Source organism: Esox lucius, chromosome 20, assembly GCF_011004845.1.
Source record: "Esox lucius isolate fEsoLuc1 chromosome 20, fEsoLuc1.pri, whole genome shotgun sequence".
NCBI classification, from domain to species: Eukaryota; Metazoa; Chordata; class Actinopteri; order Esociformes; family Esocidae; genus Esox; species Esox lucius.
Window position 1 is genome coordinate 33,596,655 of NC_047588.1, and position 24,050 is coordinate 33,620,704.

The 24,050-nt window shown below is 45.7% G+C and overlaps 2 protein-coding genes across 8 annotated transcripts in view; one reads left to right on the top strand and one right to left on the bottom strand.

Annotated features, from left to right (window-relative positions):
* The first annotated feature begins 328 nt into the window (after window positions 1-328).
* On the top strand, window positions 329-18,823 carry jazf1b (JAZF zinc finger 1b). Of its 2 annotated transcripts, XM_034288710.1 has the most exons (5): window positions 332-637; window positions 12,168-12,240; window positions 13,523-13,719; window positions 15,084-15,253; window positions 16,397-16,662. In XM_034288710.1, exons 1-5 carry the CDS (start codon window positions 523-525, stop codon window positions 16,571-16,573), a joined length of 732 nt encoding a protein of 243 aa, XP_034144601.1. In that variant the 5' UTR covers window positions 332-522; the 3' UTR covers window positions 16,574-16,662. The 2 variants fall into 2 exon arrangements, with proteins under 2 accessions (XP_034144600.1, XP_034144601.1); XM_034288709.1 differs by lacking the exon at window positions 15,084-15,253 and having other exon boundaries at window positions 329-637; window positions 16,397-18,823.
* Window positions 18,824-18,924: 101 nt separating this feature from the next.
* tax1bp1b (Tax1 (human T-cell leukemia virus type I) binding protein 1b) overlaps window positions 18,925-24,050 on the bottom strand; it is a 29,468-nt gene continuing 24,342 nt past the window's right edge. For 4 of the 6 annotated variants that reach the window (XM_034288708.1, XM_029115501.2, XM_034288703.1 and 1 more), the window contains 5 exons: window positions 23,398-23,484; window positions 22,430-22,628; window positions 21,802-21,962; window positions 21,256-21,338; window positions 18,925-20,192 (listed from right to left, as the gene is read on the bottom strand). In XM_034288708.1, coding sequence (XP_034144599.1) covers window positions 19,991-20,192; window positions 21,256-21,338; window positions 21,802-21,962; window positions 22,430-22,628; window positions 23,398-23,484 — 732 coding nt within the window. In that variant the 3' untranslated portion in view covers window positions 18,925-19,990. The remainder of the gene's footprint in view (window positions 20,193-21,255; window positions 21,339-21,801; window positions 21,963-22,429; window positions 22,629-23,397; window positions 23,485-24,050) is intronic. The other 2 variants (XM_034288707.1, XM_034288705.1) reach the window with 1 other exon arrangement.

Sequence of the window (24,050 nt, forward strand, 5' to 3'; positions counted from 1 at the left end):
AACATCGAGGAGGGAACTGGGTCAGTGGGAAGTAGTCAGCGTGTACATACGGTACAAAAAAAATAAAAATGGTCAGCAACATTTTCATCAGAACTTTAAATACATGATATCAGTAAAACATTCCATGACTTCGGAGTGCTGTCTAAAAAGCGAAATGCTTAATGCCCTTGCATTAAACATGAATACAGTGACCGATTTTACGGACTCCAATTTCTAAGAATGTACCGATAAGTGTTTGGTTTAACCGGTCATCTCCATCATGTGGCAATATGCGCGTTAATGAACCCACAATTGGTTGATGCGTGCGAAATCTGAGCTGAAGAACGCGAACAGTAAATCTGGTGGTCAACAGGTAACGATGACGTCAAAGTGAGACTCCCTCCCCCCGGTGCCCTCCTTCGCTCCACTCACCCACCCCTGCCTACGCTCCAGCTGCTTTCGCCGCTGCCTGCCTGCCGGTGTCTGTGTAGCTGGCTCCCCTCTCCCCTCCGCTGGCCCACATTATTCAATGTAGCTAAAACCATGACAGGCATCGCCGCTGCCTCATTCTTCTCCAACATTTGCAGATTCGGTGGTTGCGGACTTCACTTCGAATCGCTGGCCGAACTCATCGTACACATTGAGGATAACCACATCGGTAAGCATTGAACGAACCAGACGGAGAAACGGTAAATCTGTGCGGGCTGCACTTCTTCAATGGCCGTGGCTAGCGGTAGCGCTAGCACGAACCCGCTAGTTGTTAAAGCTACTTCCTGCGACTAGACAGCGCTGTTACTAGGTGTGGTATTGATGGGAAGTTATCTTTAGATTTAATTTATTTGCTTTCAGGTAGGTAGCATGACGATGTATACAAACTTTGCATGGTTAACGGGATATCATATCATACTTTCGTTCGTCAACCCAATCGCAAATAGCCGAGTTGAGTTTATTGCTCGTTAGAACGTTTGCCATTTCTCAACGCTAGGCCTACGCAAGTTACGTTGCAAGCACTAGGTTAGTATATTGCAGGCAAAGCCATTTATTAGGAATAATCTAAACATGACCAACTGCTGTTAGGCACCGCAGTGGTCCACCCAAGACCCGCCGCTGACAACTTGCATTGGCCAAGCTCCTTGGTAACTTGTTAGACACGTATTGTTATTACAGGGTTGTAACTGAGTGGTCTTGTTTGTTTAATATATCCGTCTATGGTGGCGGGGCTAACTCACAGGGCAGTGGAAGTTACATTTCATGTTGTCATGCATAGCATTCATACATAAATACTTCAATATGTCAATCAAGTATCTCTATAACACAACACACAGCAAGTGTGTAGCAGTACAGCTAGGTACGGGTGAACGTGAGTCACCCTTGGAGACGTGTGGGCGTCTATATGATGCGAGGTTACCGAATATCTTTTGAGCCGCTAAGCTGTGGTGAGGTCAAGTAGGCGTATAGCAAAATTTCTGTCCACTAAAAAGCTTCTAAGATGGCAAAACAATTAATATCCTGATGTTATGCCCATCAGTTTTTGAACAGTTACTCGGTGAAAGAGCAAGGATAATGCTAAAAGGAGAAAAAAACCAATACATTATTAAAATGAGGATTAGTTAGGTAGGGAGGTAGGTAGGGTAGTGTTGTAGAAGTTTTTTTGAAAATGGATAGGGACTACACAACCCTAGCGTCAAAGTGTAGCTGGTTTAACAATTTGGGTGCATGTACAATGGCTGTGTTTACTTAGATCAAAACTACAATGTATCTTTGGTAAATGTTGTTTACCCATGATGACTGATTTAGAAATTATATTGAGGCAGTATTTATACTGAAGCTTCTTATTGTACTGAAGAATGTTTTACAAGACTACACAATAAATATTCAAATTAGCTGTCAGACTCTGTAAAGCTCACAAACTCAGTTCTGAGTTCAATGTTGGGCGAAATGAATACATGTGAAAATGAGGACATCCCAAGGATAATCAAATATAAACAGAAATACAATTTCAAGGCATTCCAAACAATAAAGACACCCCTAGCTTTAATATGTGTTGCCCCCATGGCTGAAATAATTTCATGTTTCCATTTCTTGTAACTGTCTGTCAGTCTCTTACATTGACTGTGGGGAATGTTTGCCCACTCTACAGTACTGCTTTAACTTTGTTACATTTTAGGGCATTCTTGCATTCAATGAAAAGTTTAAGTGCCCCCACAGCATTTGAATAGGATTGAGATCTGGGCTTTGACTAGGCTATTGCGTAACCCTCCATTTCCTATTTTTGAGCCATTGTGTCGTACCTTTGGTTGTCTTTTCTGGATTATTGTGATTTTGTAAGATCTATACTTACTTCAGCTTTTTGAAAGAAGGCCTCAAGGATGCTCTCCTACAGTATGCAATTCATGATGGCAAGATGGTCAGGCCCCGAGGCAGCAAAACAACCCCAAACCATAATGCCACCACCTCCATGCATTGTGGTCAAACAACTCCACCTTCGACTCTGTCCTGTCCTGAGCACCATGCTCCAGTAGTTTTGGTCTTTACCCAGTTGGTGTCTGGCAAACATCATTCATGTCTTGATGTTCTTTTTTGAGAGCTGAGTCTTCTTCCTTCCTGACCATCCATGTAGGCCAAATTTGTCTAGTGTCCTTTTAACAGTTTACTCATGCACTTCAACATTGATTGTGGTTACAGAGGCCTGTAGATCCACTGATGTTACCCTGGGGTTCTTAGAGACTTCTATGAGTAGACACATGTCTAATCTTTATAGAAAGCTGGAGCTTCCCAATTTACTAGTGATTTTCTAATAATTTCAATATATATATTTTTTAAATGTATTTCATTTGCAAAATTGTTTCAATGTTTATTTTCTGTGGGATTTGTTAATTCGTCTTACCTTGTCTGTCAATGTGGTTGGAATTTAAATGTCCCGGTGGTGTACTCTTTCACGTGACTGTATCTCAGTGGTTGCGTGTAACACAGCCACCTGGCATCATCTTTAGAACCATTAGGTCCATTGCCTAACACAGTTTAATTGCAAAATCCAGAAAAATAGATACTGTATGTTAAATATGTTGGAAGTTCTTTTATAAACATTTCATAGTTGTAATGTGCTAGGCTTGCTAGCGCGTTAGCTTAGTAAGCCACTGCGTCATACTGTAGCTACTTCTTATAAAATGAAGGTGTGCGGCTAACCGTTGCAGCACATATGAATAGAAATATATTCCACCAAAGCTAGCTAGCCACTGTTTATAAGTTAGTAACCCCTAACTAACATTATTATGTCTTGAAGCCAGCTGTCTGTTGTTGCAACACTGACAACAGTAACATAGCACAGGTACCTTAGACTCCTTTCTTGCCAGTTAATATATCTTTTTATAATCCGGCAAAGGCTAACAAAATACTAGAAAACAATAAAACATTCCCTAGTTAAATGCTCACAAGTCCCAGCAGACATAAACACAGAGTAGAAGTGCAGACTTTGTGTAAACCACTGTTTCTGAGTTCCATAGGCCAGCAGTGTGTAACAGTCTTGTGTTTTTGACTGTATGCATTGGAAACGTCACTGTATCAGATAAGCAAGAAACCTTTCCAAAAGACTAACCACTGCATTCAGCATGGTCAGGCAGGGTTGTTGCCTTTTTAGTTCCATGACATCACCTCAGTCCAGAATGATGAACCATCCATCCCAAAATCAATTGTGTCCCTTGGCTGTGTCTCGGCACAAACCCTATGACCAGACCAACACCTTGTATGGGATTCATGGCTGCCACACCATGGAAGAGCAACAGCGTCCTGGGCAGACTGCAGGGAGAATTCCTGGCAAGGTGTAAGCAGATGGGGTACGTCTCAACTGGCCCCATATTCCTTGTAGGGTATAGGCAGATAGTGGGAAAAACTGTTCTCCATAGAATAAGATGTTGTTTGAGAACAATTTCCGTGTGGTGGATGGATACATTTTAATTATCATTTTAATCAATGCATTATTTTATTTTTTTAATCCACTTTTATCTAAATCCTTTTGATAAAAGCAAGAAATGAAATAGGTCAGCATTTCACTGTTAGTCAAAGTGTGACAAAATCATTTATTTGATTTCTTTGCCTGGTGCTATAATTCCCTGGGGCTCCAAACAATATTAGTATAGGGGTTATGTATTTCATTATGTTTTGATTTTATTTGTTTTTTTTACAAGCTTTTTTCAAATTGGTGCGGAATGAGCAGATATTTGTATTGCGTTAATGTGGCCAATAGAGGGAGATGTATCCACAGCTTGCAATACTTCAACCGACTCAACCTGAAGCAGTTCAAATCAACTAACTCAGTCTGAGGCAAACTAGATCAGCTGAATCTGAAGCAAAATCGATATACTAACTTGACATTTGAATACTGAAAAAAACTATTCTAAAGTTTTAGCCCTAGACCCAGACCTGTCCCCAGACCAGCATTAGCTCTGTCCACAGACTAGCCACAAACCTTTCAACAGACTAGCCCCAGACCTTTCCACAGGATAGCCCCAGACCATTTCACAGACTAGCCCCAGACCATTTCACAGACTAGCCCCAGACTATTTCACAGACTAGCCCCAGACCTTTTCACAGACTAGCCCCAGACCTTTTCACAGACTAGCCCCAGACCATTTCACAGACTAGCCCCAGACCATTTCACAGACTAGCCCCAGACCATTTCACAGACTAGCCCCAGACCATTCCACAGACTAGCCCCAGACCATTCCACAGACTAGCCCCAGACCATTCCACAGACTAGCCCCAGACCATTCCACAGACTAGCCCCAGACCATTCCACAGACTAGCCCCAGACCATTCCACAGACTAGCCCCAGACCATTCCACAGACTAGCCCCAGACCATTCCACAGACTAGCCCCAGACCATTCCACAGACTAGCCCCAGACCCTTCCACAGACTAGCCCCAGACCCTTCCACAGACTAGCTTGGTTCTAGTCCCTACACTAGTCCTAGCCCCAGACTAGTAGCTCTAGTACTAGACCAGCCCTGCCATTTCTGTTGTTCCTGTTTGCTTTTTGACTTGCTTTAATATAATCTATTCCTCTGGTTGTGTGCATGTGTCAGAGGTGTTAGCCCAATGAGGGGGAGCACTCTGCTCCCAACAACTTATTGGGGTATAACGAGCTAATTAGTGGTGCCCAGAGTGGAAAACTCAGCAGCTCCCCTGGGTCGCCCCCTTCGCCCCCACCTTGTCAACCCCCTCCTTGGGTCTGCTGAGCTGGCCTGTGCCCACCTTCTCCTAGCAGAAGTGCGAAATGTGGCGGGTCCTGCCAAAGCAAAGGCCTGTGAAGACCTAATTACAACAAGGGTGCTTGATTTGGCATTTCTTCCTCCTCATCTGGTGGCCTGCTGCTCTCAAACACATTCTGCTGTATAATTAGGGAAGGGGTCCTGGAAAACAAGGCATTCTTGTCCCCGTATCCCCTTTCCATGTTCCAGCCACGAGCCGGCAGTTTGGGGATAATAACAGTAGGTGGCGTCGGTGGGTCGTTAATGAGAAAGCCAGTGCTTAAAGAGAGCCATATCGATTAAACATCTCACTAAGAGTGCTTATTTCGCATCAGCTTAAAATGTTGGATAGTAATTAAACAGATGATATGGAAATGGGGGGATCTGATCACGAGTCTGCACTCTCATACTCTCCTGATGCCCTAACCAATTGATGCGTTTCCGGGGCCCAAGATCACATGGTTGGATCTGTCTACCAAATCAATTGCCATATATAAAGAAGGTTACCTTTTCAGGACACGTGTGTTCACGATATGTTTTATCTTTTAGTTTTTAGATTGAATGTGTTCGTTCACTTTAAAGAGGCTCAATGCTACTAGATTTAAACCCTTACTGACAGCATGTAGCCTAAACACAGAGGCATCTCAGGCTGTATCATCTACAGCATTTCCAATGATAGTATTGCTAGACGGAATGGCTTCACTGGAGTCCGGTTGAGTCAACGTTTCCTCCAATTATAGGCTCTGTATTTCAACTCTGATATGAAAACAGACATAAGCCCCTAATGTGAATATTGGTCGTTCCACTAAGTCCAGTAACCCCTGACAACCCTCAGTGGGGTATATCACAACAGGTGCTAATGGGTCCTGACCCTCCCTCTGTCACAAATGGCATGGTATTCCCTACACAGTACACTACTTTTGTTCAGGGCCCTTAAGGCTCTGGTCAAAAGTAGTGCCCTACCTAGGGTAAAGGCTGCCATTTGTGACGCATCCCTAATCTGGCCCTCCAACTAACTGACTAGGGAATAACAGGAGCTTTAAGGCCAATTTCACCTCAAACCACCATGTTACTGTAAGCTCCCCAAATGGTTGCGTATACTAGTGGTGACACTGACCACTGATGTCTGGAGTTTGTCCTGGCTCAGATCCCTGGCTGTGTCAAGACAGTCAGTATAGAGCCAGAAAGACTTATCCTCAGCCATGGAGCTCTGAGTGGCTGGCTGGCTGATTGACTAACTGGCTGGCTGACTGCTTGATTGACTGACTGGCTAGCTGACTGCTTGATTAAATGGTTTACTGACTGGCTGATTGCTCACTGACTGTCTGCCTGCTAACAGTGGGCCTAGTTGTATCTGCTCAGGGGGCTCATTTAGTGGCTTGTGGAATGCACTCCCCAAAATCTGCTGAACGGAAATAATAAATTTGGGAAGTAGTAACTGGCGCCCCGATCTCTGCACCTGGTGGACCTAATTACATTTCCCCTACGCCCCTCCCCCAACCCACAGAACTGCTTCAGTGAGTCCAGTGAATTATTAGTCCCCCCTACCAGATACACTCTCATACACACACACACACACACAAACCCACGCTGACCTTAGTCCGGTCAGTCACTGCATTGACCATTGTTTAATGCTACTTTCTGTTGTGTTGTCATGCCGGAGGTGAAGGGCTACTGACACTGACCGACAGAACAGACCGGAACAGACCAGTCCAGAACAGTCATTATATTCTGTGGTGGATCACACACAGACAGTGTCGGGTTTTGTTATGAGGGTTTCTGTGTTTTGATGTGTGTGTGTGTGTGTGTGCATGTATGTGTGTGTGTGTATAGCATCACTGCTCATCACTGTTCAGTCAGTCTGCTCTGAGGACCAGCAGCTGTACAGATCAGGTACCAGAGACGGGCCGCTTGACTCGGGGCTTTCATTTCCTCAGTGGAAGTGGTGTCTTAATGTGATCCCAGTACCAGGACTCTGACCGGCGCTCCCCACTGCTCAGCCAGGCCGTAAACATGTCACCATGATCCTTGCCACTCCGTGCTGTTCCACGGTGAACTGGGCTGAGTTAGGGCGGGGGGGTTGATACGATGGCTGACTGACTTGACTGGTTGGTTGGAATGAATTGGACAGGGATTGGGGGGGGCTGGTGGGGAGGTGAGTTGTTTTGCTTTGAATAATGACGGTGGTCACCGTCTGTCCTGCAGTTCTCTGCAGACCCCCTGCAGGCTGCAGTCTGGACACCGTTGGGGGGATGGGGGGGGGGGGGGGGGGCGTGGAGGTTAGGGGTTCCAGAGAGGTAGCCTCGAACACACACATACGCCACCCGAGGTGTGAGTGATTTTACAGTGTGCGTGTGAGCGGATTGATCCGGGGCTTGTGGAGCGGTCACTGAGTGGCCCTCCATCACTCTGCCCTCTGCTCCTGTGTCCCGCTCATTAAGCATCGTCGAGGATTTCCTCAGACAGGGCCTTCTCCGACCTCCCCCCGCCCGACAACCCACAACCCCCGACAACCCACTCTCCAGACGTTTGGCAGGAAGGCAACTTTGCCACTATTAGTGTGTCTTCGTGTGTGTGTGTGGGAGAGGTGTGCGGTCCTTTTCACAGCGGGTAAATCACGGTTAATGGAACACTCAGTGTCAGGACCATGAGAGGAACTCTAACTCCCGCATTTACAGGGAAAAGGAAAGGCCCAACTCTGTGGTAGCTCCGACAAAATCATTTATTTAACAATGTTTGGACAGCACGTCGTTTTCATCAGGTTTTCACTGCCATAAATGACCTGTTGGGAGGCCACAAATAACTACTGCTTGCAACTAGTAGGCTTTGTTTCTACACACACACACGCAGTACCATTGCACTGAGTAGGCCTAGTGTAACTAGTACATATACACACACACACTACCATTGCACTGAGTAGGCCTAGTGTAACTAGTACATACACATATACACACACACACACACACACTACCATTGCACTGAGTAGGCCTAGTGTAACTAATACATACACGTACACACAGTCTCTCCACGCGCACTGGTATTATTTTTGCTATGATGTGTAGCACAGAGCTCTGGTCAAAAGACGAAATACTATCTTGGAAAATAAGTGCTATTTTGAATGCAGACAGTCCACATGTGTGCAGAGTATCAGAGTTGATACCCTTAATAGCAGTGAGCCCTGGAAGTACCAGGAATCCTTCCCTGCTGACCATGTGACCTGGCCAGGGAAACCTCAGGCCCTGTATAATAGGGTGAATTAAATGGTCGTGGGATCCTTAAAATACGTTCCATAGAACCTGTCGATTAGCTGAAAATGATTAACAGGCAGGCTGGAAAAACACCTAGCTTTAAAATACACCTTAATTAGACCACAACAACAACAACAATAATAATAACATTATATCATATTATTGGGAAGGCTTTTATTACCTTTACTCTCCCTTGCTGTCACTAGGGTATTCTTCTGTGTGGCTGGAGCAGCCCGGCTGTGTCCCTGTGGTGCCATAAAGACCTTAATGTTAGTCTAGCGCCAGTAAACTAACAGCGCTGGTCATACTTAGGCCCTAGTCCGGATTCATTCTCAATGGAGAGGTGTTAAAATCCCCTAATCTTTTAATGCACAGCTCCAGGCTTCATGGCCACAGTCTTTTCACATCTTAAGAAACAGCACATTGCCTTGGCAGTCTGCTCCGTTTGGCTTTCAGCCCTTGAGCGCCAAAGCGGAATGTGGTTCCAGAAAACATCCACTAGAATAACTGATGAATGTATTTTATTATACTAAGCAACACAAGCCTAGTTGCATGCTTGTTAGTCACTCTGGATGCGAGTGTCGGCTAAACCTAGCCTAGGTTAAACATTAAGGCTTTAAAAAAATAAAAGGCGTCCAGTATACGACTGTTAGCCTTCTAAATCTATAGGATCCATTAGAGGTGGGTGAGCAGTGGAGAGTGCTCCTTTTGTTGTCCCTCTTTATGGATGGAAATAATCTGCCGAGACTGGAGGTGCATCTGTCAGCCATTAGCCCAGCATGGCTTCACAGTGTGCCCATGTGCCTTTTGTTGTGTGTGTGTGTGTGTGTGTTAGAGCCTTCTTTTCCTCCTGTCACATTGTCCATCCACGTTCACTCCCGCCTCCTGACCGCAGCGTCCGTCAGCCCCAACACCAGTTCACCCAAAGGTGGGACACCAGTTTCCAACCGGAAACCCGCCCAGTGGTGGTCTGAAGGGGTTAATATTAGACGGGTCGTGTTGGAGCCCAGACAGAGTGAACGTTCTATGGGAACGCTTCGGAGGTTGCTTTATGAGGAGTTAGTGGGTCAGAGGCGGGGTGACTCTGTGGCTGTGCTCCTGTGGGAGAGACGTGGAGGTCTTTGGCCAGGTGCATCATTATGCAGCGCTTCTGCTTTACATGAATAAATTAGTAAAGCCTTGGGCGGATAACATAAGATTTTGGTTACACACAACACTCTTCTGCTTGCCTTTACCTGAAAAGGAGCAGACCTCAAACAACAGAATCAGTCGTATTTGTACTGGGCAAGTCAGTCATTCTTATTAGTGCTGGGCCAGTCAATCAGTCATACTAGTGCTGGGCCAGTCAGTCAGTCATTTCAGTGCTGGGCCACCCAGTCAATCATATTAGTTTTGGGCCAGTCAGTCAGTCATATTTGTTTTGGGCCAGTCAGTCAGTCATATTAGTACTGGGCCAGTCAGTCAGTCATATTAGTACTGGGCCATTCAGTCAGTCATACTAGTATTGGGCAAGTCAGTCATATTAGTGTTGGGCCAGTCAGTCGGGCATATTAGTGTTGGGCCAGTCAGTCGGTCATATTAGTGTTGGGCCAGTCAGTCAGTCATATTAGTGTTGGGCCAGTCAGTCATATTAGTGCTGGGCCTGTCAGTCAGTGATATTGGTGCTGGGCCAGTCAGTCAGTCATATTTGTTGTGGGCCTGTCAGTCAGTCATATTAGTACTGGGCCAGTCAGTCAGTCATATTAGTACTGGGCCAGTCAGTCAGTCATATTAGTACTGGGCCATTCAGTCAGTCATACTAGTATTGGGCAAGTCAGTCATATTAGTGTTGGGCCAGTCAGTCGGTCATATTAGTGTTGGGCCAGTCAGTCGGTCATATTAGTGTTGGGCCAGTCAGTCATATTAGTGTTGGGCCAGTCAGTCATATTAGTGTTGGGCCAGTCAGTCATATTAGTGCTGGGCCAGTCAGTCAGTCATATTTGTGGTGGGCCAGTCAGTCAGTCATATTAGTGCTGGGCCAGTCAGTCAGTCATATTAGTACTGGGCCAGTCAGTCAGTCATATTAGTGCTGGGCCAGTCAGTCAGTCATATTAGTACTGGGCCAGTCAGTCAGTCATATTAGTGGTGGGCCAGTCAGTCAGTCATATTAGTGTTGGGCCAGTCAGTCAGTCATATTAGTGGTGGGCCAGTCAGTCAGTCATATTAGTGTTGGGCCAGTCAGTCAGTCATATTAGTGTTGGGCCAGTCAGTCAGTCATATTAGTGCTGAGTCAGTCAGTCATATTAGTGCTGGGCCAGTCAGTCAGTCATATTAGTGCTGAGTCAGTCAGTCATATTAGTACTGGGCCAGTCAGTCAGTCATATTAGTGCTGGGCCAGTCAGTCAGTCATATTAGTACTGGGCCAGTCAGTCAGTCATATTAGTGGTGGGCCAGTCAGTCAGTCATATTAGTGGTGGGCCAGTCAGTCAGTCATATTAGTGCTGGGCCAGTCAGTCAGTCATATTAGTGCTGAGTCAGTCAGTCATATTAGTGCTGGGCCAGTCAGTCAGTCATATTAGTGCTGAGTCAGTCAGTCATATTAGTACTGGGCCAGTCAGTCAGTCATATTAGTGCTGGGCCAGTCAGTCAGTCATATTAGTGCTGGGCCAGTCAGTCAGTCATATTAGTGGTGGGCCAGTCAGTCAGTCATATTAGTGGTGGGCCAGTCAGTCAGTCATATTAGTGCTGGGCCAGTCAGTCAGTCATATTAGTGTTGGGCCAGTCAGTCAGTCATATTAGTGCTGAGTCAGTCAGTCATATTAGTGTTGGGCCAGTCAGTCAGTCATATTAGTGCTGAGTCAGTCAGTCATATTAGTGCTGGGCTGGAACAGAGGGACCCTTTCCCTAAAAGCTGTGGTTGTTTGCATACATCCCAAATTGTCTACCCTGAGCCCCAAGTCCCTTGGTGAAAAGCAGTGCACCATAAAGTGCAATTTTGCCGGCTTGGGCCAGATGCCTCCTGGTCCTTTGTTTCTTGGCCAGAGGGGGGCAGCATTTTCCCACAGCCTAGGCCAGGCACCAGGAGAACAGCCACTAGGCAGGGCAGATACTAGGCACAGCTGGTGAGTGACAGACACAGGGTGCTTTTATGGGCCATCTCCGCGCTTCCACATGGCACAGCAGTGGGCAGGCTGTTTGAAGTCAGCCTGGTTCACCTCAGGTGGTGAAGGTGGGGTGGGGAGTGGGGGGGTGTTAGCTGGTTGGCAGCACTGCAGAGTGGAATCAAACGTCTGTAGCACAGCATGAGAAACTACTGTGTGTGTGTGTCAAGGTCTTTCACTGTGAGCGGCAGGGTGTCTGTTGGCCTGCAGCAAAAGATAAAAAGCTTATTTGTGTCATTTGTTGATTAGATGTGAATGAGGGGTTTAGAACCGTGGTAGTTAGTCTGTGGACGATCTCCAGAGGTGATTAGCCCGAGGACGGCGGCTAGTCTAGACAGTGGCCCATAACCTCATTTGGTTACACGTCATCACACTGGCTAGTAACTACTGGCCGTTCGGCTTTTGGTGAGAGTAACCCCCCCCCCGGTGGATCACCGCCCCTGGGGCCTCGTGGGACTGTCATGGGGAGTTGGGACCAGTGACAGTATAATAGTGACTGTATGTCAGGTAAGATTTTAGATGATTACGCTAACCCCCACCCCCCCCACCCCACAGACACAGATCCTCGTCAGTTGGAGAAGCAGGAGCAGCAGCAGCCGACCTACATCGCTCTCAGCTACATCAACAGGTGAGCAGGCAGCTACGCCATAGATAAGCAGGCGGCTACGACAACAGGTGAGCAGTTAGCTACGCCATAGATAAGCAGGCAGTTCCGTCAACAGGTGAGCAGGTGACCATACGTGTCCAGTACGCCAGACAGATCTCTCACTGCCCTATCATCCTTATGAAATCCCTTATGTTTACAGTTCAGTCTAAACTTAATGTCCATGAGGAAACCTGGCCACCATCTTTAAAGGGAATTCTTCTTATAGGTTTACTTACTCTGGGTTAGAATTAAGGTTAAGCCAAAGGGTTCTTGGTTAGTGTTAGGGTTTAGGGTTGAAGTTAGGGTTTAGGTTAAGGAGTGCATTTAGGAATGGGGTAAGGGATTATAATTTTTTTGAATGGGAATATTTTGGGTCAACAAAAAGATAGTAAAACAAACGTTTGTGCTTGTGCAGCCTAGTTCCACTAGCAGCAACATCAATCCAGTAGCAGTCAAAGCACTCTCATCTGGTGGAATACTTATTTTCTAAGCATTGGCAGTGGGATTTTATATTGCTCTGGGCCCTACATGAAAAGACCAAGATGACATTTCAATCTCATCCCAGCCCTCTTTGATATAGCGTTTGAATGGTGGTTTAAAGGGGGCTTGCGCAATCTGAGGCGGCGTATGAGAGAGGGGCTACCGCTGTCTGTCTCCCCATCCATATACAGACATCTTGATGTGGTTTAGCTTGAATCTGTTCATTTCACTTAAGCTTTAATAGTGTCTGTGTGAACATTTCCGTTTTATGACTTACATTTACAGAAACTTTACAATCTAACAAAGTTTGGTCAGAGATATAGGCCTACTGTTAAACATTAGAGCCTAATGTTGGTGTTCAGTAACTATAGTGTTACTGGTATTGCATGTGCATTATTTTACTGGTGAAAAATAGTCATAACAGAAGTATAGTATCCCATGGCAGATCAGGCAAAGAGAAGACATTTTGCCATTCCTCACTTGTTTAAAAAAAATACTGTTGTAGGCCTGGGGTTAAGCGTGTCACGGTCAGGGTTATGTGATTAGGCTCTAGGTTTAGGAGTTATATTTAGGATAAGTGTTAGGGTTTGAGGGGTTAGGTTACGGTAATATTTGTGGTAAGGAGGTATGGGATTTTTAATGGGAACATTTTGGTCCCACAATTTCCTGACCGGAGCTGCTGTAATGAGGCCGAGCCTAATAAAAAAAAAACTTTTTTATTTTGACCTGTGCGATCCCATGCCTGTGTATTTTTGTATCCTTTACTCTTGTTGTCTATTCCCAGGTTTATGACCGAGGCAGCACGCCGGGAGCACCATGACAGCCTGAAGAGGAAGGTGCAGCCCAAGCTGTCCCTGACGGGCTGTCTTCCGCGCGGCGCTAACATGTCCAACCCTCCACGACACAGCAGTGGTAACCTCACCCCGCCCGTGACCCCTCCCATCACACCCTCCTCCTCCTTCCGCAGCAGCACACCCACAGGTAAGTAACCGTGACAACACCGAGCCCCCCCCCCAGACATCTCGTCTGAGGGATTCCCAGATATCCTGTGAGTTCCGTCCTGATTTTGGGGACATAGAGTGCTCCCTAGGTGATGTGGTGTTGTGAACATTCCTCAGAGTAGCAAAACATATGGGTCCTTGGAAAAGGGATGACGATGGACTCCCACGGACATCCACGGTTTGTGAATCTCTTCACTGGGAAGCTACTGGTCTAATATTGAATGTTACATCAGAATCAAATTACTTTCATAATATCTGCTCACCTCAGTCCCTTGTTTGTTTTCCCACGTCTTAGTAAAATATTTTGTTTGCTGGTTTTGTTTTTAGATCCTGTGGTTTTTGGAACCACATATTTCTCTTAATTGCTGATGTGTCATCTAGGTTTCAGTGCCTTAACCCTGAGACCTTGTGAAACTAGCTTCGTTTTTCCCACTATACAACTTTTTCCACTTGTTCGGCAAACTTGGGCTGAGTAATAAGACAGTGGTGAATTGGCGGGGTCTTGATGGTTCCTTGGGGAACAGGGTGGGTTTGGCATTTACTCTACATTTTATCTTTTTTCTTTCTTTGAAACCCTTGTTTTGTATGACTTGTTTTCATTTGAAAAAAGACATAAGCACCATCATTTCTGTACCACATATCTACGTTATTTTGCCTATATGTGTAATAAAAAATATTTGGAAACTAGTATTAAAGCTTGGGTGAAAGGCTGAAGTTAGACATCAGTGTCAAACATCATCCTATTCCCTGTACATAAAGTAAACCCCAGTAGACCAGATTAGAAGCCCATGAGATTTAAAATAAAGTAGGTACAATTGTTTAGGTACAGACACAGACTGAATCTTTCTGCAAGAGTTCTGACTGAAGGTTCCCTCAGGTTTCTGCTATTGCCATGTCGATATCCGTTTTGTAGTTATGATCTTGTCTCATCGCGACTCCCAAATTCCTTGGCAGAGTTTAAGTGCAGTGTCTCCTGGTGAATGACCGGCCAAGCCTCGCTGCTCGTCATCACAGAGTGGAGTCATCGTCAGTGAGAATTTACTGGCCATTACACTCTAGCGCCTCCCTCGAATAGACACCTATGAGGAAAGCTGGCCGCGATCTTCAACTCTCCCGAATCCGTTGGACGTTCTTTACTTGAGACGGGATAAAGGATCCAATTGGATATGCCAAAATTTGGAAAGGGCACAAAGTAGCCAACGAAAATGCATGAAAGAGAATGAGTCGCTGTTCGGTTGTCGGCTGTGATAGGAGCCCTGTTGGGATGATCAGTGTGTGTACGTGGCTGTGGAGACACCTTTGTCCCTGCATTCTGACCGCCCCTCTTCCTGATCCCTCCTCCAGGCAGTGAGTATGATGAGGAGGAGGTGGACTACGAGGACTCGGACAGCGACGAGTCGTGGACCACAGAGAGCGCCATCAGCGCCGAGTCCATCCTCAGCTCCATGTGTATGAACGGAGGCGAGGAGAAGCCTTTCGCCTGCCCTGTGCCTGGCTGCAAGAAGAGATACAAGGTGCTGTACACAGTCCAACACGGACTTCCTGGGTGGATTCAGTAGTCAACATGTTTGGTCTGTGTCAAAGCGTGTCATGAGGTTAACCAACGATCATCATTCAAACAAGGAAAGCCAACAGCGGCAAGGAAACGAAATGGGGAAGGCCCTAGGCAACTTTACTCCTATATCATTTTTTGTTTTTATGTTCCAAAACATTTTGCAACAGGCCAAACATTGTAGTACAGAATTAATCTAATTTTGACCCAGGTTTTTACTACACTTGTGTGCAGTAAGTCAGGTCAGAAGAGTTTATGATCTTAGGCCTGGGTCGTTCCTGGAAAGGTTTATCTTCCTTGTGTGGTCATACGGTCAGGCAGAACACCTATCCCTAGCTACCTGTCTGTCAGTATTGTATTGTAATATTGGCTATGCATTGTTTTTCAGTGACTGCTTCTATTGCTCATAAGACTCCAAATTAAAACCAGAGTTGTTTTTTGTTTGGTCCTAAAACAGACCCAAAGCTCTATGCCCATATTACAACCTAGTTCAAACGGATATCAAATACCGCCATAGAGTTCCTGCTGTTGGGAATGGAAAACAGGGTGTTAGCAGAACTTTACATCACGTCAGTGTCTTGAAACGCATACATCCACGTCCACTTCAACGACTGAGGGAGTTTTTACGGGATTTTCCATTCCCATCTCGGGTTGGCTGTGCGGCCGGGATAAATGGCGAGCAGCTTGAGAAAATTGCATTGCTGACATGAATGACAGGATTATGGCTCATGACGTGTGTCTGGCAGTAGTGGCCTCCAGGCTGTACCAGAGACAGGCAGAGATGCAAGACGCTGTGTTCAGTGAGGTTCAGCTGACTGAAGACAAATGGTGGCCTGTTGAAACCTGTTCACGGTGTGCAAATGATAAATGACTGTTTGTAACTTTTTCGCGTATTCGCCAGCTAGGCTGTACAACGAGCATGGATTGTGGTGTCCAGGGCATTCATTTAGGTTTGTTGTTACTAAATACCATATCGGTCAATTGGCAGAACGAGCCTGTGTCCACATAGCTGTTAGGGGGCCCAACTCATATTTGTAGAACCCCTGACTCATTTGACCATTTCTGAATGTGACATCTTCCCCTCTGTCCTGCCCCCCCCCTTCAGAATGTCAACGGTATCAAGTACCACGCCAAGAACGGTCACCGGACACAGATCAGAGTCCGAAAGCCCTTCAAGTGCCGTTGTGGGAAGAGCTACAAGACGTCTCAGGGCCTGAGGCACCACACCATCAACTTCCACCCGCCCGTCTCGGCCGATGTCATCCGCAAGCTGCAGCAGTAGGGCTGTCAGCATCCACCCGCCCGTCGTCATCCGCAGGATGCAGCAGTCGGGCCGTCTGCGGGTTACAGTGCCAAATAGCACTCCCATCCCTCTCAATAGAAATCGAGTTACTGGTCTACGAGAACCTTGTTCTAATAATTCTCTCTATTGCCCCACCATCACCAGCATGTTTGAAATGGTGTCCCGTTTCCAACATACACACAAGCTTTCTTTTGTTTTCCAGTACACTGCTCTTTGATTGCATGCTTTAAAAATGACCTTATTTGTATTACACTTTTTATTTCTTCCCTTTTTGTTTTCTGGGGGAATGTTGTATTTCACAGTTTTGTACTTTTGCACATTTAAGCTGTCATACTTGTTCTTGATAATTGTTTTTAACATGGTGCTTACATTTAAGATGGCGTTGATGTGAGTGAAAGCCTGTTTCATGTTTGGTTCATACGGCAGTGTTCAGCAGATTAAAAGGTTAGAACATTAAGTACCCACAAATGGATGAAGATATAGATGTGTAGGCAATCCTACATGAATATAGAAACGTTGATAATCACGTGTAATTGTATGGTAAAGTGTTTCTTGTCCTGTACCCCAAATGTTTTTTTGTTTTTTTAAACTAAAATCTCGAGTATCTCAGGTGACAAATCGCCAGCAGCATTTAAGCGCCATTATCTTGATGGGCCACATCCCAAACGGCACCATGCTCCCTGTACAGAACACTACTGTTGAGTTGATGGGCCACATTCCAAACGGCACCCTGCTCCCTGTACAGAACACTACTGTTGACCTGATGGGAAACATCCCAAACGGCACCATGCTCCCTGTACAGAACACTACTGTTGACCTGATGGGAAACATCCCAAACGGCACCATGCTCCCTGTACAGAACACTACTGTTGACCTGATGGGAAACATCCCAAACGGCACCATGCTCCCTGTACAGAACACTACTGTTGACCTGATGGGCCCTGGTCAAAAGTAGTTCAGTGGCGTCAGTAAATATTTCTTCTTCTTTGTATTCCGGAACCCTTTTCCATTATTCCAGAACCCTTCCATTCTAAGGGTGCTAAGAGGTCCTCTGTTCCGTCATAGCCCAGGGATGCATTTAAGCACTTTGTAGTAACCAGTTGCCAACAGAATTAGGATGGCTTTTGTTGCCAATAACTGTCTGCTAACATGGCTGCTGTATACATCTACAAGTCTTCTGTTGCCCAGGGCTGGGTATTCGAGATTATACAGCAGCAGTTATAGGACCTAAGTTTGCACGAATCTGGAGGTATTCAACTTTTTCAAGGAACATGTTTTTTCCTTCACCAGACCTCCAGTGTTTCCTGTTTGTTGTGAGATTATGTATCTGGTTGCCTTGAATTGTAGACCACAACACAGCATTCCAATTCAGTATCTTTGTATAGCTTCATAGTGACACTTCAGGAACGACTAACTTTAGCTTAGCTAAAGTAAACGTGTGTTAAACAGAGAAGACCTGATCTCCATTCTGGGCTGTTTCTTGGCCCTCCCTTCTTGAACAGTAAAAGGCCGCATGCCACATTCAGGTTACCTTAGTCCCAAGGTCATTTACTGTCAGAGAGCCACGTTGGTGAGTAACCGAGTCAACATGAGTGACCCCCACTGAGAGAAGCATGGACCCAGTCTAGAAACAGCCCCCAGGATTAGATAGGTGGGGCTACAGGACTACCGCATGGCTCGTCCAGTTATGATGGAGCTCCCTGGAGTGCCTAGGGGACGATGGCCATGACTGGACGAGACGAGTGTCTTCGATTCCACTGGAGCTCAGCGAGGGGCTGTTAACAGCCCATGAAAACCTCACTGCATGGAAGTCAATGTTGTTTGTGGAACTAAAATTGTGTCCCAAATGCCACCCTATCCCCTATGTAGTGCTTAGGGCCCACAGGAATCTGGTCAAAAGAATTACACTATTTAGGGAATAGGTTTCCATTTTGGACACAGTTTTATGTAGATGGACATCGTGACAGTGTTATTACTGCCAGTAAATATGGAGGGAAGTATTTGGTATATTGTGTATAGTGAATGTATTATGTCTCTGTAAGTGCATTAAATTATATTTTCATATGTTTCTGGAGAATGATGTTCCCATACTCTATGTATTCGGTAAACTAAGGCAACACCAGAGGTTGTTTTGGACCTGACATTGATGTACAAACCCCCCCCCCCCCCATGCTTCATAAATGTAGCTCTTATTACATTTGAAACATTAAACTTGCCTCTTGTTTTGTGCCTGGATATGTTTGTGCCATGATTCTATTTCCTTAAGCTTTAACCCGGGTCTCTTTTGTAAATGGCGCTGGAGATCTGCACAAAGCACTACATACAAGGTGTAAAATAGGCTGACTGGCTAGATTGTTCCAAACAGACTTTATTAGTTCAGAGTTCATTACATGGGACTTACACAAGAAATCAAAAGGTTTTCTATGATTTTTAAACTTACTGCAAATAAATGTAACAAAAAAAAACATGGACCTAACAATCCTGGCATGCATTTTAATCAGTAGAGTGAAGCAGGAGTCCTTTAGCCAGACACAACCAAACCAGTACCAGTCTCTAGTTAACATTCCAATCCTTGCCACTGCTTGTAATTGCCAGAAGTTGGCATGTGACATGGAGTCCAGGGAATGGAATGGAAGCTGTATAGACTGCACTCAGACACAACCAAACCAGTGCAGACTTAAATAATGACAATTCAAACCAACGGAAAGAACTTGGAACACATCAATGACAGATCTCCAACCATACATAAACATATTGCAAAGGCTTTCACAACACCATTGGCTTTTAAAAGATTATTCTAAAATAGATCATTTAAAGATAATATAATCAGCTTTGTAAGCAATTACTTGTCCCCTGTCTGTCTGCATGTAGTGCACAGCTTTCTAAAAAGAATCAATAATTGACTTACTGTAATGCTCAGGAGAAACTAAAGCATTTTGCTTGAAAGTGTTGAAATGGAAATCACCTGATCCATGTTGCCATGTTCCCTGATATTACATAGTCTTTGAAATGGTGAGAGACAGGACAGCATAGAGCTATGATAGTACTTCTCATCATTATCAATCTAAAACTGTCATATCCCTCTAAATAAGGTTGGAATACCAAATCAAATGGTATTCTTCATGTTTATAAAATTTACCATTAGAGACATGTTGATTGACACAGATAAATAGCCCTGGTCTGCATGAAGCCAGAGTATAGGGTTCAAATGGGGAACCAATCACAGCACCCAAACAGGAAGGTGTTTTCCCTACTTAAAAGATGCTGATCAAAAAAGGTCAACAAACCTGAAAGTGGATCAAATCCTCACTCATTATACATAGGAGAAAGAGTGCAACGCAGTTTACTCTCAGTGGAGACAGACACAAACTGGAGGGACTGGGAAGGAGAATGTTTTCAGTCGAAGTTCAGCACATTGCCGTCAAAGTGGGTGAGCACATGGTTTTCAAAGATCTTCTGGTCGCAGTCGAGGGGGAACTGCTCGCTGCACATGGGGCACACCTTCCAATGGCTCTCCACATGCTCCTCAAACTTACACTGGTCGTAGTTGGGCGGGAAGATCACCTCACACAGTGGACAGCGCTTGTGGATGTTCACACTACACAGGACAGAGATTATGAAGTGAGTTAGAGGACAGAGTGATGTATAGAGACAAGGGAAGGAAGAAAGAGAGGGAGGGAGAGACAGAGCGTTGTGGTGACGGGTAGAGAAACAGAGCGTTGTGGTGACGGGTAGAGAAACAGAGCGTTGTGGTGACGGGTAGAGAAACAGAGCGTTGTGGTGACGGGTAGAGAAACAGAGCGTTGTGGTGACGGGTAGAGAAACAGAGCGTTGTGGTGACGGGTAGAGAAACAGAGCGTTGTGGTGACGGGTAGAGAAACAGAGCGTTGTGGTGACGGGTAGAGAAACAGAGCGTTGTGGTGACGGGTAGAGAAACAGAGCGTTGTGGTGACGGGTAGAGAAACAGAGCGTTGTGGTGACGGGTAGAGAAACAGCGCGTTGTGGTGACGGGTAGAGAAACAGCGTTGTGGTGACGGGTAGAGAAACAGAGCGTTGTGGTGACGGGTAGAGAAACAGAGCGTTGTGGTGACGGGTAGAGAAACAGAGCGTTGTGGTGACGGGAAGAGAAACAGAGCGTTGTGGTGACGGGAAGAGAAACAGAGCGTTGTGGTAATGAGTAGAGAAACAGAGCGTTGTGGTAATGAGTAGAGAAACAGAGCGTTGTGGTAATGAGTAGAGAAATAGAGCGTTGTGGTAATGAGTAGAGAAATAGAACGTTGTGGTAATGAGTAGAGAAATAGAACGTTGTGGTAATGAGTAGAGAAATAGAACATTGGGGTAATGAGTAGAGAAATAGAACATTGGGGTAATGAGCAGCCAAGTCAATGATGTTGGAAAAAAAGAGCAGAGTAGGCGAGCTAACAGGCTAATAAAGAGCATCTGTCAGGGAGTCAGCGTGGGTGGGCCGCTTGCTGTTCTACTCATGCTAACACCATCACTACAGAGGAGGGGGAGGGGAGTCTGTACTGCAGAACAAACACTTCACACATGTTATCAGGAAACATGGGTTGGAGCTGGGCAACCTGCTGCGCTGTGGTGAAGGACACCTACTTCACTGCATTTTGTCAAGCTTAAGGCGCGAGCGTGCGTGCATACATTACCTGGACTCGAAGCAGAAGGGAGTCTGTCCATCATTGAAGAATGGGCTTTGGGGTTCAGTAGTTGCTGTAGGGAGTTCATTGGCCTGTGAAGGGGAGAACACAGCTTCAGAAAAAGTCCCACTGTAACTGTTGTACAAAGGAAGTGAATTTGCAGTGTCTAGTGCTATGCATCCTCACACCCTATTACCTACAGCACAACTAGTCGTCCATAAAGGTCCCTGACCTGTAACATGGCCCTCCAAGGTCCTCCAAGGTGTTTTCTCTTCCCCTCTAACCAGGGCCTGATACAGACCTGAGATATCAGCTGGGTGCCATTAGGGATGTGGTAGAACAGAGGCAGTAGGGCGTGCCAGATTTGCCAAGACTAGTTAACCCACACTGTTGTCATTGTTTTTCTGACTAGTTAACTCACATTGTTGTTGTTTTTCTGACTAGTTAACTCACTTTGTCGTCTTTTTTTTTATGACTAGTTAACTCACATTGTTGTTGTTTTTCTGACTAGTTAACTCACTTTGTCGTCATTGTTTTTCTGACCAGGTAACTCACGTTGTTGTTGTTTTTCTGCTGCTCCTCTGGGTCCTCCAGGCCGTCGGGCCGGCTGAGGTTCCGTGCAGGTTGGACACAGACTACATTACTGTCCCAGGAGGGGGGGCCCACAGGGGGCAGACGGGGCAGCTGGTCGTCAGAGAACTCCCCATCCGCTCCATCTGGAGGGCACATAGAGGGTCAAAGATCAAATCCACCAAAGGTGTCATAAACTCTGGTCAGAACCCTGGTTCTCCTTACTGCAGCCAGGCAGACACCTCGCTGCGAGTAGGTAGATTTTCCAATCATAACCTCAAGCATACATTAAACTACACAAATGAATAACTGACCACAGAAACCTTTGGACTGAATTGAAGAGGACTATAAGCACAGAAAAAGGATATCAAGAATCTGTTGGTATTCTCTACGGAGGAACTTTCTAAAATCCCTTCCCATGTGTTCTCTAACTTGCCATTCTCTCAAAGTGTAGTAGTGAAAGCAATTGCCTATTTTCCTCTGTGTATTTGTATTAAAGAATGATGCAAACACTTTCTCCCCCCACCAAAGTATAGGACGAGAGAGACAGGAGGAATAGTCCAGACCGCAACAGCACACACATATAGAGGGGATCCAGAGACATGACACCAACCTCTTGTGTCAGTGGTGGAGTAGGGGTTCCCAAAGTGGAGCTGTGTGGGGCTCTGGGGGACCAGCAGGGGACTGGGGGCGTCCTGGGCATAGGGCAGGGGGTACTGCAGAAACACAGACTGGATGCTCTCGTCCAGACTCATCTCCTCGGACGCCACGGCCTCTGACTTTCTACCGCCACCAGCACTCTTCTGAAGATCCTTGGGAAAAACAATGGCCGGCTTTAATATGAGTACCGTAATATTCATCTCCATGGTTGGAAATGGAATTCCGTGAAAACAGCTGATCTTGTACTGATGTTGTGAAGCAATTATTATAATTATTTGTAACATAGACGATCTTGTCAATATTACATTTTGCTAAGCAAGTTCCCTGAAAAATCACTAGAGGTGTATTTGCTCCTGAACTGAAGAGTTGCTAGCCAGTTGCTATGATCTAACGTCTCCATTTCTCTGTCCACCCAGTCCCTCTCTCCACAGCACATCACTGGCCACCACAGGCTCCCAGCAGCTCCCAGACCTGTGGCCTCGCTGCATGCTTTCCTTCCCTGCCTTTCCCTCTCACAAACAGTTTAATTAGAGTCATTCATAAAAAAATAAAAAAATAAAAGTCATTTTCAAAGGCGATGGAAGGTTTGTGTTTTACTGGAAGTTTGGAGCAGGCGCCAATTTAATTTACAGTCACAACCTCAAATTGGGTCATTTTGCTGCTCTTAGTAACAAATGCAACGTGAGTTCGCTAGAACCCCCTCAGCAGTTTCACAGAGCCCAGTGTGGACCTCTCTGTGTTCCAGAGTAATTGAATGGAAAATAAGAAGTCACTTTGCTTCACATCACCAATTAGAGAGATGTGTTAAACCAGAGGAGCCAGATTGGGATATGAGAGAAATGTTACTTCTCCTGGGTGTTTTTAGCACAGAGTGTATAGAGGAAACCTGATAACCATCGTAGTGTAGCTAAGTATACTAACCACCTCAAGCTTCTCCTTGTCTTTCATCAGAGCAGCCAGACTGTCCTTCAGCTCTTTCAGCTCACGGCCCTTCTGAGCCACCTGACTCTGTGGGGGCGAGACGGTGGGGGGACAGTAAGAGGACCGTGGGGTGACACAAGGACACACTGACAACACATGAAGAACACATCAGTGTAAGAGTATGGGGCAATTAGCAGAAGAAAGGGGGACTTCAAAATGTCCAATAAATCTCCCAAACAATCATTTTAGCTCAAACAAATATCTGAATAATATTGTCTACGTTGTCAAAAAGTACAGCTGAAGAAGGCTTAACTCACAACACCTTCAAAACATAGCAACCTCTAAACCAGCAAGGAACAATTCATTGATACCAGCTACAGAGGACCTCTTTATGAGCTATTGCTAAAGAAGCTGATGTACGCAGAAGTGAGACAAAGTGTTTGTAATCACACAGCCACAGGACATGCATCGCCCTTGACCTAAACTGAGGTCCAGCCAACTCGTGCATCAGTCAGGCTACGACCCGGTCCCCGTGTCTCCATGAGCCTGTGCTGAGAGGCACCCTTCTCTCGGGCGTGGGCTCGAGGGTCCGTGGACCTCATACGGGGTGTCATTTCAATCCCCCGACCGTCTACAGCGCTCACATGTACAGC

Bases quoted from the DNA above. Each gene is read 5' to 3' on its own strand.
- jazf1b (XM_034288709.1), top strand. From the start codon at position 523: ATGACAGGCATCGCCGCTGCCTCATTCTTCTCCAACATTTGCAGATTC. The intron at 638-12,167 runs GTAAGCATTGAA...CCCACCCCACAG, and splicing joins CATTGAGGATAACCACATCG to ACACAGATCCTCGTCAGTTG. The intron at 13,720-16,396 runs GTAAGTAACCGT...CCCCCCCTTCAG, and splicing joins CCGCAGCAGCACACCCACAG to AATGTCAACGGTATCAAGTA.